Raw genomic sequence first — 19,507 nt, forward strand, 5'->3', positions numbered from 1 at the left:
GTTTCTGCAATTTACAAAACTGCTATCGACGGCCAACGGTGAACGTGGGGCCACAAAGTATGTGTTCATTACAGGTAACAGTAAAATGGTGTAACTTTAAAATAAGTACAAACATGAAATAAATATGGGATTAGGTAGACGGAAGATGTACCTGGATATAATCTAATTTAGGTTTGTGAAAATTTCCTTGTAAACCACGTTCCTTGTATGGTTATGCAATCCGTCCTTGTTTTTGTTGACCATGACTATTTTCAGACCGGCGGGGTCGGTTACTCTCGACATTGCGACGTATAGTTGCCCGTGACTGAATACTGGTTTTGGCAAGTATAGGCCGACCAATTCGAGTGATTTCCCCTGGCTTTTGTTGATCGTCATCGCGTAACATGGTTTCACGGGAAATTGAGTGCGTTGCATAACAAAAGGCCACTTGGATTGGGTAGACGTTAGGATTATTCGGTGTATTATAACCATGTTGCCAATATGGGAGCCAGTAATGATGCGAGCCTGAATAACGAATTTTTGAAAGTCCGTTATGATAAGCCGGGTTCCATTACACATGCCTTTGCTGGGGTTCAAATTGCGTAGCAACATTATTGGTTGGCCTATTTTTAGCTTCAACTTGTGAGGAGGCACACCGGGAAAATTGAGCTTATTTAAAAATTCAACTGGGTATGATTGTTGTTGGTCAAGCGCATCTGTTGATCCCTTGCATATTTCATCCGAGCTTTGAAAGGTCATTGTTTGAGATTCTAGCTTCTTAAACATATGTTTATTAATCTGGTCAGCGTCATCATTTCTTGGGGTCAAAATTGCCCTCTCACGTAAATAGTCTTCATCTCTATGTCTCTGAATGAAATCTGGAAAAACGGTGTCTACGATAGCCTCAATGGGGGGCTTCTCAGATTTAACAATAAACTCTTCTGGAATGTTTATCCATGTTGGTTCATCTTCTCCATCTTGACATAAGGCGGGGACTTTGCCATCTCCAATTTCTAGGACCCATTTATTGAATTCCCGTTTCCGAGCATCAACGCGGCCATCTACAGTGTATTCATTTACCCGCATGATTCGCGACAACCTGTGTAGTTGACAATGGTTCCATAAATCTGATCGGTTAATGCAAGCCTGGATCACCTCCTGTCTTTTGCCCTTTGGTATCACTGGTAATATCTGCCTGAAATCACCTCCTAGTAGAATAGGCATACCTCCAAAGAGCCTGCCTCTGTTTGCCTCGTCCTTTGCGGCTAAAATATCCCGCAATGTTTTATCTAACGCCTCAAATGCGAATCGTTGAGTCATGGGAGCTTCATCCCATATTATTAACCTTGCTTGTTGCATCAGGTCTGCAAGGTGTGTCTTTTGTTTTATACCACATGTGCTATTTTCCATGAGTTCTAACGGGATGACAAATCGACTGTGGGCAGTCCGACCCCCTGGCAAAAGCAATGAAGCAATTCCTGCATATTAAGATTGTTAGGGTAGTTAAATTTCTTTAAAAGGGTATTCGGTTGTTGTGTTATGTTTGCTGGTGACAAACTGCCCCTATCAGTTTCCATGAAATAAATATAATGATATAAGTATATGATAATGGTTTTGGGCACGTTAGGGTTCTCAACTATCTGGTAACCTAAAAATAATAATGAAGAAAGTTTTAAGGGTAAAAATAATACTAAAAATAAAATACCATGTTTGCTAAAGTATATAGACTGAAAATAAATAATAGTGCATGAATCTTTAACTTTTATGTTAATAGTATATATAACTGATATGATGAAAATGGCAAATTCTTCCTAAACTACTAATAGTTTCACTGTTGACAATAAGATCTGATGCATATGTGATAGCCAATTCCATAATTATTACAATTAAAAATGGGAAAAATTATTTAATCTTTGAGAGTAAATTAGACAGTAATATAAGAGGCATGTAAAATCATTTCAGGATGACAGTAGGAAATTTGGCCTGCTGAGGTTGTGTTGTATAGATTTAATATGAACATGATGTATATGTGTATAGATAGTAATTTTTAAGAGGAAGTGTACCTGACGAAGCCACTGCAAGAACGATCATCTTCTCGGATCTTAGTTTGGTCAGAATGGTGTTGTAAACGAAGGTTTTTCCTGTACCCCCAGGGCCATAGAGGAAAAATAGACCTCCCTTTTTTTCTGTTACAGCTGCACCTGATAAATAATAAGTTGTTCCGGGTTGAGGGAGGTATACAAGTTGTTATGAAGGGTTTCCATTTCTTTAAGATTGTAGTTTAATTCTTCTCGAATAAGACGGTTATCCAGGTGGTTCAGGAGGGATTGGTCGGGCTGTGGGAGATCCGGGTAATCCGATAAAGATTTACCATTTTTATTTAAGATTGCTTGTATTTCCACCAAGCAATAATTTCTGACCTGGGCCTCACTTAGGATTAATTCTGGGTAGTTGTACAACTTTCTTTTTTTACGCAAAATGTCATCTGCTAACGCTTCCCAGTGCTTTTCCCATAGGTTGAGCGGTTTACTAACGTTGCAAAAAAGAAAAATGGTGACAAACAAATCGCGAAGTTGTGAACCAGATGCCCACAATGTTGCCTCGGATATTGCCTCTGTCCATTCTTTATCATCATTTATCAACCCGTAGGCAAAGCAAGCGTCTTTAAATGTGGGATGTAATGTTCCGTCGACTCTACGAATATCTTCAAATGATCGGGGACCTTTGACTATATTTACAAACATCCTGAGATAATAACGCTCGCCCGACGCAGGATTTGAGTACACAATACGTCCAATACACCATCTTTGTTTTCGAGGGGCCCATTCTTTTGCGTCCTGATTCCATACGTAATGTATAGGAATTTTTGCGTATGTCAAGTTTCTTGCTTTCTGGTCTCGGTTGTTTAGTTCAAACCACTGCGTGAACATGGTTTCCTTGATGCTTTCCCTATGTAACAGTGCTGGTAGGTTTTCTGAATCGTGTACGGTGATAGCCTGCTGATTTGGTAAATGGTAGGACAATTTGATAACTGATGGCTGTGAAAAGTGGATGTCAAAGGAAAACATTCTCCAAACAGCCTCGCATGGTGATAGATAGCGACAATCTAAGTAATTTTGAATTTCATCAACTTCGGTTACTTTTTCAACAGAGGAGTTTTCTATAGGAGTTAGATTTTCTTGTATCACTATTATTGCTCGGTCGGGCCCTTTGTTTAAATATTTAAATAAGTACTTGATAGCCCGAGATCTATTACACCATTCCACATTAATATGTGCATTGTATTTGAGGAGGAGGAATCTGTTGTAAGGCACAACGAAGCTATTGTCAAGCGTATTTTTGCCTTTGCTTACTTTTTCTCCATTGTTCCTCCGCCTGTAGTTTGCATATCCATCCTCATCTATTGTCGTTTCCGCATAATAGGGCTTAGGAAAATTTTTCGAGCATTTTCTGTCAACCATGCAAGGTGCGTCTGTATTTTTTCCTCCGCAAGGCCCATGTAACATGTACTCGGTAACAGCTTTGTACGCTTCTGGGTCATGAGTCTGAGATGGAATTTCAGCGGATATGATATCGTCAATGTCTGATGGGCTCTTGCATTTGCAATCACGGGTTAGCCAAATTAACATGTGGACATGGGGCAATACGCGTTTTTGAAATTCAATAATGTATATACCTGCAACAAAATAATTCATGGGATATTATGATCGCATTCTTTTTTAAACGAACATGAGCTCAAATTGAAATGTCCCGTTCTTATTGATTAAAAACGTTCCATATTAATTGATTTCGTTGCGAGGTTTTGACCTCTATATGAGACGTTTTTCAAAGACTGCATTCATTTTAAAACAAACCATAACCTTTATTTCATCAATAAAGGTTTAAAAAGCTTTACGTAGATTATCAAATAATGATAATCTAAAATATCCTGTTTACACACGACCATTACATAATGGTTTACAATACAAATATGTTACAATAAAATAAGTTTCTTGAATGCAGTTTTTACACAATATCATACAAGCATGGACTCCAAATCTCGTCCTTATTTAAGTATGCGACAGCGGAAGCTCTTAATAATCACCTGAGAATAAACATGCTTAAAACGTCAACAAAAATGTTGGTGAGTTATAGGTTTAGCCTATATATATCAAATCATAATAATAGACCACAAGATTTCATATTTTAATACACATCCCATACATAGAGATAAAAATCATTCATATGGTGAACACCTGGTAACCGACATTAACAAGATGCATATATAAGAATATCCCCATCATTCCGGGACACCCTTCGGATATGATATAAATTTCGAATTACTAAAGCATCCGGTACTTTGGATGGGGTTTGTTAGGCCCAATAGATCTATCTTTAGGATTCGCGTCAATTAGGGTGTCTGTTCCCTAATTCTTAGATTACCAGACTTAATAAAAAGGGGCATATTCGATTTTGATAATTCAACCATAGAATGTAGTTTCACGTACTTGTGTCTATTTTGTAAATCATTTATAAAACCTGCATGTATTCTCATCCCAAAAATATTAGATTTTAAAAGTGGGACTATAACTCACTTTCACAGATTTTTACTTCGTCGGGAAGTAAGACTTGGCCACTGGTTGATTCACGAACCTATAACAATATATACATATATATCAAAGTATGTTCAAAATATATTTACAACACTTTTAATATATTTTGATGTTTTAAGTTTATTAAGTCAGCTGTCCTCGTTAGTAACCTACAACTAGTTGTCCACAGTTAGATGTACAGAAATAAATCGATAAATATTATCTTGAATCAATCCACGACCCAGTGTATACGTATCTCAGTATTGATCACAACTCAAACTATATATATTTTGGAATCAACCTCAACCCTGTATAGCTAACTCCAACATTCACATATAGAGTGTCTATGGTTGTTCCGAAATATATATAGATGTGTCGACATGATAGGTCGAAACATTGTATACGTGTCTATGGTATCTCAAGATTACATAATATATAATACAAGTTGATTAAGTTATGGTTGGAATAGATTTGTTACCAATTTTCACGTAGCTAAAATGAGAAAAATTATCCAATCTTGTTTTACCCATAACTTCTTCATTTTAAATCCGTTTTGAGTGAATCAAATTGCTATGGTTTCATATTGAACTCTATTTTATGAATCTAAACAAAAAAAGTATAGGTTTCTAGTCGGAAAAATAAGTTACAAGTCGTTTTTGTAAAGGTAGTCATTTCAGTCGAAAGAACGACGTCTAGGTGACCATTTTAGAAAACATACTTCCACTTTGAGTTTAACCATAATTTTTGGATATAGTTTCATGTTCATAATAAAAATCATTTTCTCAGAATAACAACTTTTAAATCAAAGTTTATCATAGTTTTTAATTAACTAACCCAAAACAGCCCGCGGTGTTACTACGACGGCGTAAATCCGGTTTTACGGTGTTTTTCGTGTTTCCAGGTTTTAAATCATTAAGTTAGCATATCATATAGATATAGAACATGTGTTTAGTTGATTTTAAAAGTCAAGTTAGAAGGATTAACTTTTGTTTGCGAACAAGTTTAGAATTAACTAAACTATGTTCTAGTGATTACAAGTTTAAACCTTCGAATAAGATAGCTTTATATGTATGAATCGAATGATGTTATGAACATCATTACTACCTTAAGTTCCTTGGATGAACCTACTGGAAAAGAGAAAAATGGATCTAGCTTCAATGGATCCTTGGATGGCTCAAAGTTCTTGAAGCAAAATCATGACACGAAAACAAGTTCAAGTAAGATCATCACTTGAAATAAGATTGTTATAGTTATAGAAATTGAACCAAAGTTTGAATATGATTATTACCTTGTATTAGAATGATAACCTACTGTAAGAAACAAAGATTTCTTGAGGTTGGATGATCACCTTACAAGATTGGAAGTGAGCTAGCAAACTTGAAAGTATTCTTGATTTTATGAAACTAGAACTTTTGGAATTTATGAAGAACACTTAGAACTTGAAGATAGAACTTGAGAGAGTTCAATTAGATGAAGAAAATTGAAGAATGAAAGTGTTTGTAGGTGTTTTTGGTCGTTGGTGTATGGATTAGATATAAAGGATATGTAATTTTGTTTTCATGTAAATAAGTCATGAATGATTACTCATATTTTTGTAATCTTATGAGATATTTCATGCTAGTTGCCAAATGATGGTTCCCACATGTGTTAGGTGACTCACATGGGCTGCTAAGAGCTGATCATTGGAGTGTATATACCAATAGTACATACATCTAAAAGCTGTGTATTGTACGAGTACGAATACGGGTGCATACGAGTAGAATTGTTGATGAAACTGAACGAGAATGTAATTGTAAGCATTTTTGTTAAGTAGAAGTATTTTGATAAGTGTATTGAAGTCTTTCAAAAGTGTATAAATACATATTAAAACACTACATGTATATACATTTTAACTGAGTCGTTAAGTCATCGTTAGTCGTTACATGTAAGTGTTGTTTTGAAACCTTTAGGTTAACGATCTTGTTAAATGTTGTTAACCCAATGTTTATAATAACAAAAGAGATTTTAAATTATTATATTATCATGATATTATGATGTACGAATATCTCTTAATATGATATATATACATTAAATGTCGTTACAACGATAAACGTTACATATATGTCTCGTTTCAAAATCATTAAGTTAGTAGTCTTGTTTTTACATATGTAGTTCATTGTTAATATAATTAATGATATGTTTACTTATCATAATATCATGTTAACTATATATATAACCATATATATGTCATCATATAGTTTTTTTACAAGTTTTAACGTTCGTGAATCACCGGTCAACTTGGGTGGTCAATTGTCTATATGAAACCTATTTCAATTAATCAAGTCTTAACAAGTTTGATTGCTTAACATGTTGGAAACATTTAATCATGTAAACATCAATCTCAATTATTATATATAAACATGGAAAAGTTCGGGTCACTACAGTACCTACCCGTTAAATAAATTTCGTCCCGAAATTTTAAGCTGTTGAAGGTGTTGACGAATCTTCTGGAAATAGATGCGGGTATTTCTTATTCATCTGATCTTCACGCTCCCAGGTGAACTCGGGTCCTCTACGAGCATTCCATCGAACCTTAACAATTGGTATCTTGTTTTGCTTAAGTCTTTTAACCTCACGATCCATTATTTCGACGGGTTCTTCGATGAATTGAAGTTTTTCGTTGATTTGGATTTCATCTAACGGAATAGTGAGATCTTCTTTAGCAAAACATTTCTTCAAATTCAAGACGTGGAAAGTGTTATGTACAGCCGCGAGTTGTTGAGGTAACTCAAGTCGGTAAGCTACTGGTCCGACACGATCAATAATCTTGAATGGTCCAATATACCTTGGATTTAATTTCCCTCGTTTACCAAATCGAACAACGCCTTTCCAAGGTGCAACTTTAAGCATGACCATCTCTCCAATTTCAAATTCTATATCTTTTCTTTTAATGTCAGCGTAGCTCTTTTGTCGACTTTGGGCGGTTTTCAACCGTTGTTGAATTTGGATGATCTTCTCGGTAGTTTCTTGTATAATCTCCGGACCCGTAATCTGTCTATCCACCACATCACTCCAACAAATCGGAGACCTGCACTTTCTACCATAAAGTGCTTCAAACGGTGCCATCTCAATGCTTGAATGGTAGCTGTTGTTGTAGGAAAATTCTGCTAACGGTAGATGTCGATCCCAACTGTTTCCAAAATCAATAACACATGCTCGTAGCATGTCTTCAAGCGTTTGTATCGTCCTTTCGCTCTGCCCATCAGTTTGTGGATGATAGGCAGTACTCATGTCTAGACGAGTTCCTAATGCTTGCTGTAATGTCTGCCAGAATCTTGAAATAAATCTGCCATCCCTATCAGAGATAATAGAGATTGGTATTCCATGTCTGGATACGACTTCCTTCAAATACAGTCGTGCTAACTTCTCCATCTTGTCATCTTCTCTTATTGGTAGGAAGTGTGCTGATTTGGTGAGACGATCAACTATTACCCAAATAGTATCAAAACCACTTGCAGTCCTTGGCAATTTAGTGATGAAATCCATGGTAATGTTTTCCCATTTCCATTCTGGGATTTCGGGTTGTTGAAGTAGACCTGATGGTTTCTGATGCTCAGCTTTGACCTTAGAACACGTCAAACATTCTCCTACGTATTTAGCAACATCGGCTTTCATACCCGGCCACCAAAAATGTTTCTTGAGATCCTTGTACATCTTCCCCGTTCCAGGATGTATTGAGTATCTGGTTTTATGAGCTTCTCTAAGTACCATTTCTCTCATATCTCTAAATTTTGGTACCCAAATCCTTTCAGCCCTATACCGGGTTCCGTCTTCCCGAATATTAAGATGCTTCTCCGATCCTTTGGGTATTTCATCCTTTAAATTTCCCTCTTTTAAAACTCCTTGTTGCGCCTCCTTTATTTGAGTAGTAATGTTATTATGAATCATTATATTCATAGATTTTACTCGAATGGGTTCTCTATCCTTCCTGCTCAAGGCATCGGCTACCACATTTGCCTTCCCCGGGTGGTAACGAATCTCAAAGTCGTAATCATTCAATAATTCAATCCACCTACGCTGCCTCATATTCAGTTGTTTCTGATTAAATATGTGTTGAAGACTTTTGTGGTCGGTATATATAATACTTTTGACCCCATATAAGTAGTGCCTCCAAGTCTTTAATGCAAAAACAACCGCGCCTAATTCCAAATCATGCGTCGTATAATTTTGTTCGTGAATCTTCAATTGTCTAGACGCATAAGCAATCACCTTCGTTCGTTGCATTAATACACAACCGAGACCTTGCTTTGATGCATCACAATAAATCACAAAATCATCATTCCCTTCAGGCAATGACAATATAGGTGCCGTAGTTAGCTTTTTCTTCAACAACTGAAACGCTTTCTCTTGTTCATCATTCCATTCAAATTTCTTCCCTTTATGCGTTAATGCAGTCAAGGGTTTTGCTATTCTGGAAAAGTCTTGGATGAACCTTCTGTAGTAACCAGCTAGTCCTAAAAACTGGCGTATGTGTTTCGGAGTTTTCGGGGTTTCCCACTTTTCAACAGTTTCTATCTTTGCCGGATCCACCTTAATACCTTCTTTGTTCACTATGTGACCGAGGAATTGAACTTCTTCCAACCAAAATGCACACTTTGAAAACTTAGCGTACAATTCTTCCTTCCTCAATACTTCTAACACCTTTCTCAAATGTTCACCGTGTTCTTGGTCATTCTTTGAGTAAATAAGTATGTCATCAATGAAAACAATGACAAACTTGTCAAGGTATGGTCCACACACTCGGTTCATAAGGTCCATGAACACAGCTGGTGCATTAGTTAAACCAAACGGCATGACCATAAACTCGTAATGACCGTAACGTGTTCTGAAAGCAGTCTTTGGAATATCATCTTCTTTCACCCGCATTTGATGATACCCGGAACGTAAGTCAATCTTTGAATAAACAGACGAGCCTTGTAGTTGATCAAATAAGTCGTCGATTCTCGGTAGTGGGTAGCGGTTCTTGATGGTAAGTTTGTTCAACTCTCGGTAGTCGATACACAACCTGAATGTACCATCTTTCTTCTTGACAAACAAAACAGGAGCTCCCCACGGTGATGTGCTTGGTCGAATGAAACCACGCTCTAAAAGTTCTTGTAATTGGCTTTGCAGTTCTTTCATCTCGCTGGGTGCGAGTCTGTAAGGAGCACGAGCTATTGGTGCAGCTCCTGGTACAAGATCTATTTGGAATTCAACGGATCGATGTGGGGGTAATCCCGGTAATTCTTTCGGAAATACATCGGGAAATTCTTTTGCAATGGGAACATCATTGATGCTCTTTTCTTCAGTTTGTACTTTCTCGACGTGTGCTAGAACAGCATAGCAACCTTTTCTTATTAGTTTTTGTGCCTTCAAATTACTAATAAGATGTAGCTTCGTGTTGCCCTTTTCTCCGTACACCATTAAGGGTTTTCCTTTTTCTCGTATAATGCGAATTGCATTTTTGTAACAGACGATCTCTGCTTTCACTTCTTTCAACCAGTCCATACCGATTATCACATCAAAACTCCCTAACTCTACTGGTATCAAATCAATCTTAAATGTTTCGCTAACCAGTTTAATTTCTCGATTCCGACATATATTATCTGCTGAAATTAATTTACCATTTGCTAATTCGAGTAAAAATTTACTATCCAAAGGCGTCAATGGACAACTTAATTTAGCACAAAAATCTCTACTCATATAGCTTCTATCCGCACCCGAATCAAATAAAACGTAAGCAGATTTATTGTCAATAAGAAACGTACCCGTAACAAGCTCCGGGTCTTCCTGTGCCTCTACCGCATTAATATTGAAAACTCTTCCACGGCCTTGTCCATTCGTGTTCTCCTGGTTCGGGCAATTTCTAATAATGTGGCCTGGTTTTCCACATTTATAACAAACTACATTGGCATAACTTGCTCCGACACTACTTGCTCCGCCATTACTCGTTCCGACACCATTTGTTCCTTTCGTTCTATTAACCCCTGGTCCGTAGACCTCACACTTCGCCGCGCTATGACCATTTCTTTTACACTTGTTGCAAAATTTGGTGCAGAACCCCGAGTGATTCTTTTCACACCTTTGGCATAGTTGCTTCTGATTGTTGTTGTTGTTGCGGTTATTATTGTTATTGGGATGATTGTTGTAGTTGCTGTTGTTGTTGTTGTTGTTGTTGTTGTTGTTGTTGTTGTTGTTGGGCCGTTTGTTGTAGTTGCGATTGATGTTGCGATTGTTGGGATAATTGTTGCGATTATTGTTGTAATTGCTGTTGTTGTTGTATTGGTGATTCTTATCACCATTTTCCTCCCACTTTCTTTTGACTTGCTTCACATTGGCCTCTTCAGCAGTCTGTTCTTTAATTCTTTCTTCAATCTGGTTCACTAGTTTGTGAGCCATTCTACATGCCTGTTGTATGGAGGCGGGCTCGTGTGAACTTATATCTTCTTGGATTCTTTCCGGTAATCCTTTCACAAACGCGTCGATCTTCTCTTCCTCATCTTCGAATGCTCCCGGACACAATAGGCACAATTCTGTGAATCGTCTTTCGTACGTGGTAATATCAAATTCTTGGGTTCGTAACCCTCTAAGTTCTGTCTTGAGCTTATTGACCTCGGTTCTGGGACGGTACTTCTCGTTCATCAAGTGCTTGAATGCTGACCACGGTAGTGCGTACGCATCATCTTGTCCCACTTGCTCTAGATAGGTATTCCACCATGTTAACGCAGAACCTGTGAAGGTATGCGTAGCGTACTTCACTTTGTCCTCTTCAGTACACTTACTTATGGCAAACACCGATTCGACCTTCTCGGTCCACCGTTTCAATCCGATCGGTCCTTCGGTTCCATCAAATTCCAAAGGTTTGCAGGCAGTGAATTCTTTGTAGGTGCATCCTAAACGATTTCATGTACTGCCAGATCCAAGGTTATTGTTGCTATGTAGCGCAGCCTGTACTGCGGCTATGTTTGAAGCTAGAAAAGTACGGAATTCCTCTTCATTCATATTCACGGTGTGTCGAGTAGTCGGTGCCATTTCCTTCAAAATAGTCAAATGGAACAAGTTAATCATACAGAATATTAAGAGTAGTTAATAGTATTTCGTAGCATAATATGAACTCATTTATAAAAGCTTTTTCTTCATATTAGCGTTTTATAAGTTTAAATTCGGGTAGTACCTACCCGTTAAGTTCATACTTAGTAGCTAATATACAATTCAACTACTACAATTCTATATGAAAAACTGATTATAATAATATTTCACGTTCAAACTTTTATACAATATTTTACAAACTTACAATACCGCTTATTTTACATAAAGCATGAAATATAGCACACAATAACTTTGATACAAGATAGTTGTGAAGATAATTCTAGCTAGTACACAAGTCGTTCAGCAAAGGTAATAAAGACACGTAATTCATACGTCCAGAAACAAGTCATGCATTCTGGTTTTACTAGGACTACTTCCCATCCTTGGTCTTGTGGAACATAACCGTTATGGCCGTTGATAAGACAGCGTGTTGTAACGTCGTCAAAGGGACGAGGGTTACGTAATGTCCAACAGTCCCGTAATAATCTAAAAACCTCATTTCTTACCCCAATTACCGACTCCGTCACTTGTGGAAACGTTTTGTTTAATAGTTGTAGTCCGATGTTCTTGTTCTCACTTTGGTGAGAAGCGAACATTACTAATCCGTAAGCATAACATGCTTCTTTATGTTGCATGTTAGCCGCTTTTTCTAAATCACGAAGTCCAATATTCGGATATATTGAGTCAAAATAATTTCTTAACCCGTTGCGTAAAATAGCATTTGGGTTCCCCGCAATATATGCGTCAAAGTAAACACATCGTAACTTATGGGTTTCCCAATGTGATATCCCCCATCTTTCAAACGAAAGTCTCTTATAAACCAAGACATTCTTGGAACGTTCTTCGAATGTCTTACAAACTGATCTCGCCTTAAATAGTTGTGCCGAGGAATTCTGGCCGACTCTAGACAAGATTTCATCAATCATGTCTCCGGGTAGGTCTCTTAAAATATTGGGTTGTCTATCCATTTTGTGTTTTTAAACTGTAAAATAGACAAGAGTTAGATTCATAAAAAAATACTTATTAATACAAGCAATTTTTTTTACATATATCATAAAGCATAAGAACACTATATTACATATATTACACCACACGAATACAACTATCTTATTCCGACTCGCTCGTTTCTTCTTCTTCGGTTTTGGTTCGTTTTGCCAAGTTTCTAGGGATATATGATGTTCCCCTAATACGAGCCGTCGTTGTCCACATTGGTTTAGAAAAACCTGGTGGTTTAGAGGTTCCCGGGTCATTGTTACAACTTAAGGACTTCGGGGGTTGACGATACATATAAAGTTCATCGGGGTTGGAATTATATTTCTCTATTTTTATGCCCTTTCCCTTATTATTTTCTTTTGCCTTTTTAAATTCAGTTGGGGTAATTTCTATAACATCATTGGAATTCTCGTCGGAATCCGATTCATCGGAGAATTGGTAATCCTCCCAATATTTTGCTTCCTTGGCGGAAACACCATTGACCATAATTAACCTTGGTCGGTTGGTTGAGGATTCTCTTTTACTTAACCATTTTATTATTTCCCCCACCGGTTCCGATTCTTCTTCCGGTTCCGATTCTTCTTCCGGTTCCGATTCTTCTTCCGGTTCCGACTCTTCTTCCGGTTCCTCTTCGGGAACTTGTGAATCAGTCCACGAATCATTCCAATTTACATTTGACTCTTCATTATTATTAGGTGAGTTAATGGGACTTGTTCTAGAGGTAGACATCTATCACATAATATCAAACACGTTAAGAGATTAATATATCACATAATATTCATATGTTAAAAATATATAGTTTCCAACAAAAATGTTAAGCAATCATTTTTAAAGAAAACACGGTCGAAGTCCAAAATCACTAATGCATCCTAACAAACTCGATAAGACACACTAATGCAAATTTTCTGGTTCTCTAAGACCAACGCTCTGATACCAACTGAAATGTCCCGTTCTTATTGATTAAAAACGTTCCATATTAATTGATTTCGTTGCGAGGTTTTGACCTCTATATGAGACGTTTTTCAAAGACTGCATTCATTTTAAAACAAACCATAACCTTTATTTCATCAATAAAGGTTTAAAAAGCTTTACGTAGATTATCAAATAATGATAATCTAAAATATCATGTTTACACACGACCATTACATAATGGTTTACAATACAAATATGTTACAATAAAATAAGTTTCTTGAATGCAGTTTTTACACAATATCATACAAGCATGGACTCCAAATCTCGTCCTTATTTAAGTATGCGACAGCGGAAGCTCTTAATAATCACCTGAGAATAAACATGCTTAAAACGTCAACAAAAATGTTGGTGAGTTATAGGTTTAGCCTATATATATCAAATCATAATAATAGACCACAAGATTTCATATTTTAATACACATCCCATACATAGAGATAAAAATCATTCATATGGTGAACACCTGGTAACCGACATTAACAAGATGCATATATAAGAATATCCCCATCATTCCGGGACACCCTTCGGATATGATATAAATTTCGAATTACTAAAGCATCCGGTACTTTGGATGGGGTTTGTTAGGCCCAATAGATCTATCTTTAGGATTCGCGTCAATTAGGGTGTCTGTTCCCTAATTCTTAGATTACCAGACTTAATAAAAAGGGGCATATTCGATTTTGATAATTCAACCATAGAATGTAGTTTCACGTACTTGTGTCTATTTTGTAAATCATTTATAAAACCTGCATGTATTCTCATCCCAAAAATATTAGATTTTAAAAGTGGGACTATAACTCACTTTCACAGATTTTTACTTCGTCGGGAAGTAAGACTTGGCCACTGGTTGATTCACGAACCTATAACAATATATACATATATATCAAAGTATGTTCAAAATATATTTACAACACTTTTAATATATTTTGATGTTTTAAGTTTATTAAGTCAGCTGTCCTCGTTAGTAACCTACAACTAGTTGTCCACAGTTAGATGTACAGAAATAAATCGATAAATATTATCTTGAATCAATCCACGACCCAGTGTATACGTATCTCAGTATTGATCACAACTCAAACTATATATATTTTGGAATCAACCTCAACCCTGTATAGCTAACTCCAACATTCACATATAGAGTGTCTATGGTTGTTCCGAAATATATATAGATGTGTCGACATGATAGGTCGAAACATTGTATACGTGTCTATGGTATCTCAAGATTACATAATATATAATACAAGTTGATTAAGTTATGGTTGGAATAGATTTGTTACCAATTTTCACGTAGCTAAAATGAGAAAAATTATCCAATCTTGTTTTACCCATAACTTCTTCATTTTAAATCCGTTTTGAGTGAATCAAATTGCTATGGTTTCATATTGAACTCTATTTTATGAATCTAAACAAAAAAAGTATAGGTTTCTAGTCGGAAAAATAAGTTACAAGTCGTTTTTGTAAAGGTAGTCATTTCAGTCGAAAGAACGACGTCTAGGTGACCATTTTAGAAAACATACTTCCACTTTGAGTTTAACCATAATTTTTGGATATAGTTTCATGTTCATAATAAAAATCATTTTCTCAGAATAACAACTTTTAAATCAAAGTTTATCATAGTTTTTAATTAACTAACCCAAAACAGCCCGCGGTGTTACTACGACGGCGTAAATCCGGTTTTACGGTATTTTTCGTGTTTCCAGGTTTTAAATCATTAAGTTAGCATATCATATAGATATAGAACATGTGTTTAGTTGATTTTAAAAGTCAAGTTAGAAGGATTAACTTTTGTTTGCGAACAAGTTTAGAATTAACTAAACTATGTTCTAGTGATTACAAGTTTAAACCTTCGAATAAGATAGCTTTATATGTATGAATCGAATGATGTTATGAACATCATTACTACCTTAAGTTCCTTGGATGAACCTACTGGAAAAGAGAAAAATGGATCTAGCTTCAATGGATCCTTGGATGGCTCAAAGTTCTTGAAGCAAAATCATGACACGAAAACAAGTTCAAGTAAGATCATCACTTGAAATAAGATTGTTATAGTTATAGAAATTGAACCAAAGTTTGAATATGATTATTACCTTGTATTAGAATGATAACCTACTGTAAGAAACAAAGATTTCTTGAGGTTGGATGATCACCTTACAAGATTGGAAGTGAGCTAGCAAACTTGAAAGTATTCTTGATTTTATGAAACTAGAACTTTTGGAATTTATGAAGAACACTTAGAACTTGAAGATAGAACTTGAGAGAGTTCAATTAGATGAAGAAAATTGAAGAATGAAAGTGTTTGTAGGTGTTTTTGGTCGTTGGTGTATGGATTAGATATAAAGGATATGTAATTTTGTTTTCATGTAAATAAGTCATGAATGATTACTCATATTTTTGTAATCTTATGAGATATTTCATGCTAGTTGCCAAATGATGGTTCCCACATGTGTTAGGTGACTCACATGGGCTGCTAAGAGCTGATCATTGGAGTGTATATACCAATAGTACATACATCTAAAAGCTGTGTATTGTACGAGTACGAATACGGGTGCATACGAGTAGAATTGTTGATGAAACTGAACGAGAATGTAATTGTAAGCATTTTTGTTAAGTAGAAGTATTTTGATAAGTGTATTGAAGTCTTTCAAAAGTGTATAAATACATATTAAAACACTACATGTATATACATTTTAACTGAGTCGTTAAGTCATCGTTAGTCGTTACATGTAAGTGTTGTTTTGAAACCTTTAGGTTAACGATCTTGTTAAATGTTGTTAACCCAATGTTTATAATAACAAAAGAGATTTTAAATTATTATATTATCATGATATTATGATGTACGAATATCTCTTAATATGATATATATACATTAAATGTCGTTACAACGATAAACGTTACATATATGTCTCGTTTCAAAATCATTAAGTTAGTAGTCTTGTTTTTACATATGTAGTTCATTGTTAATATAATTAATGATATGTTTACTTATCATAATATCATGTTAACTATATATATAACCATATATATGTCATCATATAGTTTTTTTACAAGTTTTAACGTTCGTGAATCACCGGTCAACTTGGGTGGTCAATTGTCTATATGAAACCTATTTCAATTAATCAAGTCTTAACAAGTTTGATTGCTTAACATGTTGGAAACATTTAATCATGTAAACATCAATCTCAATTATTATATATAAACATGGAAAAGTTCGGGTCACTACACAAATAGTATTAGAATGAAGGTAGTTAAAGAAACTGTGTATGGTGTATATTTTCGTGCTAATAGTAGGTGGTCAGACGTTTACTAAAGTGTAGGGCAATTTGGTTAATGTCTCCATTATTTAGAAGTTTTGTTAATTCGTGAGTTTATTTTTTCATGATGGTTTTGCTGCTTACCAGAAACTAAGAATAAAGGGGAAAATTGTAATATGTTTAATAATTAGCAGGCCTTCTAAATTAAATACAGGCTCATGGCAGGTCTGTGAAGCAGGGTATGTAAACAAAATGTCGTCCTAACGGGGAGTTTAAAAGGTAAAAAGGTTTAATTGTGTACGTAAGGATCTAGAGGTGATACATGCTTCTGTTGTGCCAAATATACGAGCTTTCATTATATCATTCATGAGCGAGTCAAGCTTTTGCTTGAACATTCTTGCAACAATGTCTGGCCGATCCGGTGGTCGCTGACCTTCTATATAAGACAGCATGCCTTCAATTTCTGGCCATTTAGGGTTAGATGTAAAGGTGATGAACAAATCTGGATTATCAAACTCTCGACAAAGTGCCATTGCGTCTTGGTAGTTCTGAACCATATATCGTGGGCTACCGGTATGTGAAGCTGGTAGAATGATTCTTTTTCCTATTGACATCGCCTTCGTGTCGCCGCGCGTAACAGCGTCACACACATTATTATATAGGTCGAGGCGTAGCTCATTTTGGTGATTCCTTAGCCATTTAAGCCTTTGTTCTTCTACAGCTGTGTATGCATCGACTAAATATTGTTGAAATAAACGTCCACCTCTAAGTAGGGTGGTGCCTTCATTTTCACATTGCTGAATCATATAGCAATAGAACTCGCGCATGGTGACAAACTCTCTATTAGTTTTCCGTCGTCCATTGTTATTACGATAGGGGATTTCTTCGTGATACCCTGTTTCACCATATGGAAATAATAAAGGGTACTGCAACGCCATATATAGTTGGTACAGTTCTGATATCCTTTTCGGCGGGCAATTTTTTTCCTGCACAATGTTATCCCTTGAAGCCGTACACTGCCCAAAGTCACTTGTTATCAATGCGGCCACCTCAGCTATGGTAGGGGTGTTATATTGCCGTGAGTGTGTCACCTTAGCAAGCAACCACAGCTGAAATTCCGATGATCTATTGTTAGTAGACCAATCGCGTGCCATCCGAAATGCTTGAGCAACAGCACTGTATTGATTCAGCATGTTGATTAGGTTGTTGGTTATGTTTTCGTCAAGCGAGTGTCGGGTCTCGGAACTTACAAAGGCAGACATCTGGTTCCTCGCCTCGTGTTCTGTATCAAAAAAATATAGTTGTGCATATCGTGAATGTCCTCCTTCTGCGGGCAAAAGGGATCCAATTTTATGATATGTTTGACCGCTTATTCTAAATTTATAAGGGCCTTGCCCATGATTGACTGAATGGTCAATTCGTGCACCGAACGATGTAAAAGAGAACATGCTGTTGTAAATGCGTATTTGCTCTCTAAATTTTGCTGTCGAAGTGGCTGTATAGTCCAGCAATGTCTTCAACAACATAGGAGGGTCCTTGAGCTTGGGTAGAAGCAGTTTTCCATCTTGACAACAAAGGGAGAAAGTCGGGTTGGCGGTTTTTTTGGGTTTATTACTCCTCTCTTCATACCACATTGTTGCATTGCAATGTATGCATTTAAATGTAGGTGGTCCGTGGTTATAGTAAGACACTTGTGAACCTGCCATATAAATTAAGTACTTTTTTAGATGGCTTAATAAGTATTATAAGCTGAGCAGTGGTGTTGGTAATCGCCAATAACGGGTGGGTGTGTTTGACGAATGTAATTTAATTTTAAAGCTAGTGTGGCAATTAGTGGTGATAACACAAAACAAATTACCTGAAGACATAGCCGCACGCTTTATAGTGCCCCTTTGATGAGCGGTGGGATCGCCATGTTTTATTCCTGTTTAAGAGAAAGTGGATTTTAGATGATGATAATCGGGATCGGGGGAAAGGGTACAATTTAAAGATGGAAGCAACCTGTTACTGTGGAGGGTGTCTTTTGAGGGCCTGATGGGTGGGGTGTGCCTATTGAATTATGTTCAGCATGAGGGATGGTTATAATTCCTAAATAGACAATATATGTACACTTTTGAACAATACATATAAACTGTTTTGCGTGACAACTTGTATCGTAAAATGCAGAATTACCAGTGATAGGCGGAGCGGGACGCTCAATAATCCTCAGACCGACAAAACTCTGAATTTGACCATGCATCTTTGTAACATCCCGCCTTTTTCCGTTTACTTTTCCGTTTAACTATTTAAATTCCGTTATATGTTTATAACACATCCCGTTAATATGCGTTGAATTATCTCGTTTAGGTAATTCCCGCACCCGGTTTAAAGTTGAGGGACCAAACTTGCCAAAGGTTGAAACATTTGACTAGGTCAAAGAGTCAACCCCTTTTCATCCATTCATTTCACCTCCTCTTCTTCTTTTTACTACTTTCAAATCCTCTCAACATTCAAACACAAATTCATCATCTAAATCCGGAATAAGGAGCTAGCAACAAAACAAAATACATATTCGTGATCCTCTCTTCATCCTCTTCGATTTGATACCAACTTCATCACTTTTGGGTAACATTTCTAAAACACTAGATTTCTTTAAAT

The 19,507-nt window shown here is 36.4% G+C and overlaps 1 protein-coding gene across 1 annotated transcript; it reads right to left on the reverse strand.

The window, feature by feature from the left end:
• Positions 1–211: 211 nt before the first annotated feature.
• On the reverse strand, positions 212–19,109 carry LOC139859114 (uncharacterized). The gene is made up of 8 exons (XM_071847920.1): positions 19,043–19,109; positions 18,872–18,958; positions 18,729–18,794; positions 17,193–18,569; positions 2,351–3,655; positions 2,043–2,180; positions 561–1,457; positions 212–504 (listed from the first exon to the last, which is right to left on the reverse strand). The coding sequence occupies exons 1-8, from the start codon at positions 19,107–19,109 to the stop codon at positions 212–214; spliced, it is 4,230 nt and encodes a 1,409-aa protein (XP_071704021.1).
• Between the last annotated feature and the right edge of the window lie 398 nt (positions 19,110–19,507).

Source organism: Rutidosis leptorrhynchoides, chromosome 7 (assembly GCF_046630445.1).
Source record: "Rutidosis leptorrhynchoides isolate AG116_Rl617_1_P2 chromosome 7, CSIRO_AGI_Rlap_v1, whole genome shotgun sequence".
NCBI lineage: Eukaryota > Viridiplantae > Streptophyta > Magnoliopsida > Asterales > Asteraceae > Rutidosis > Rutidosis leptorrhynchoides.

Excerpts from the sequence above, each read along its gene's own strand:
- LOC139859114 (XM_071847920.1), bottom strand. The coding sequence starts at position 19,109 with ATGCATGGTCAAATTCAGAGTTTTGTCGGTCTGAGGATTATTGAGCGT. Across the intron at positions 3,656-17,192 it reads ATTTGGCACAACAGAAGCAT|GTATATACATTATTGAATTT; the intron begins GTATCACCTCTA and ends ATTTTGTTGCAG. Across the intron at positions 2,181-2,350 it reads AGCAATCTTAAATAAAAATG|GTGCAGCTGTAACAGAAAAA; the intron begins GTAAATCTTTAT and ends ATTATTTATCAG.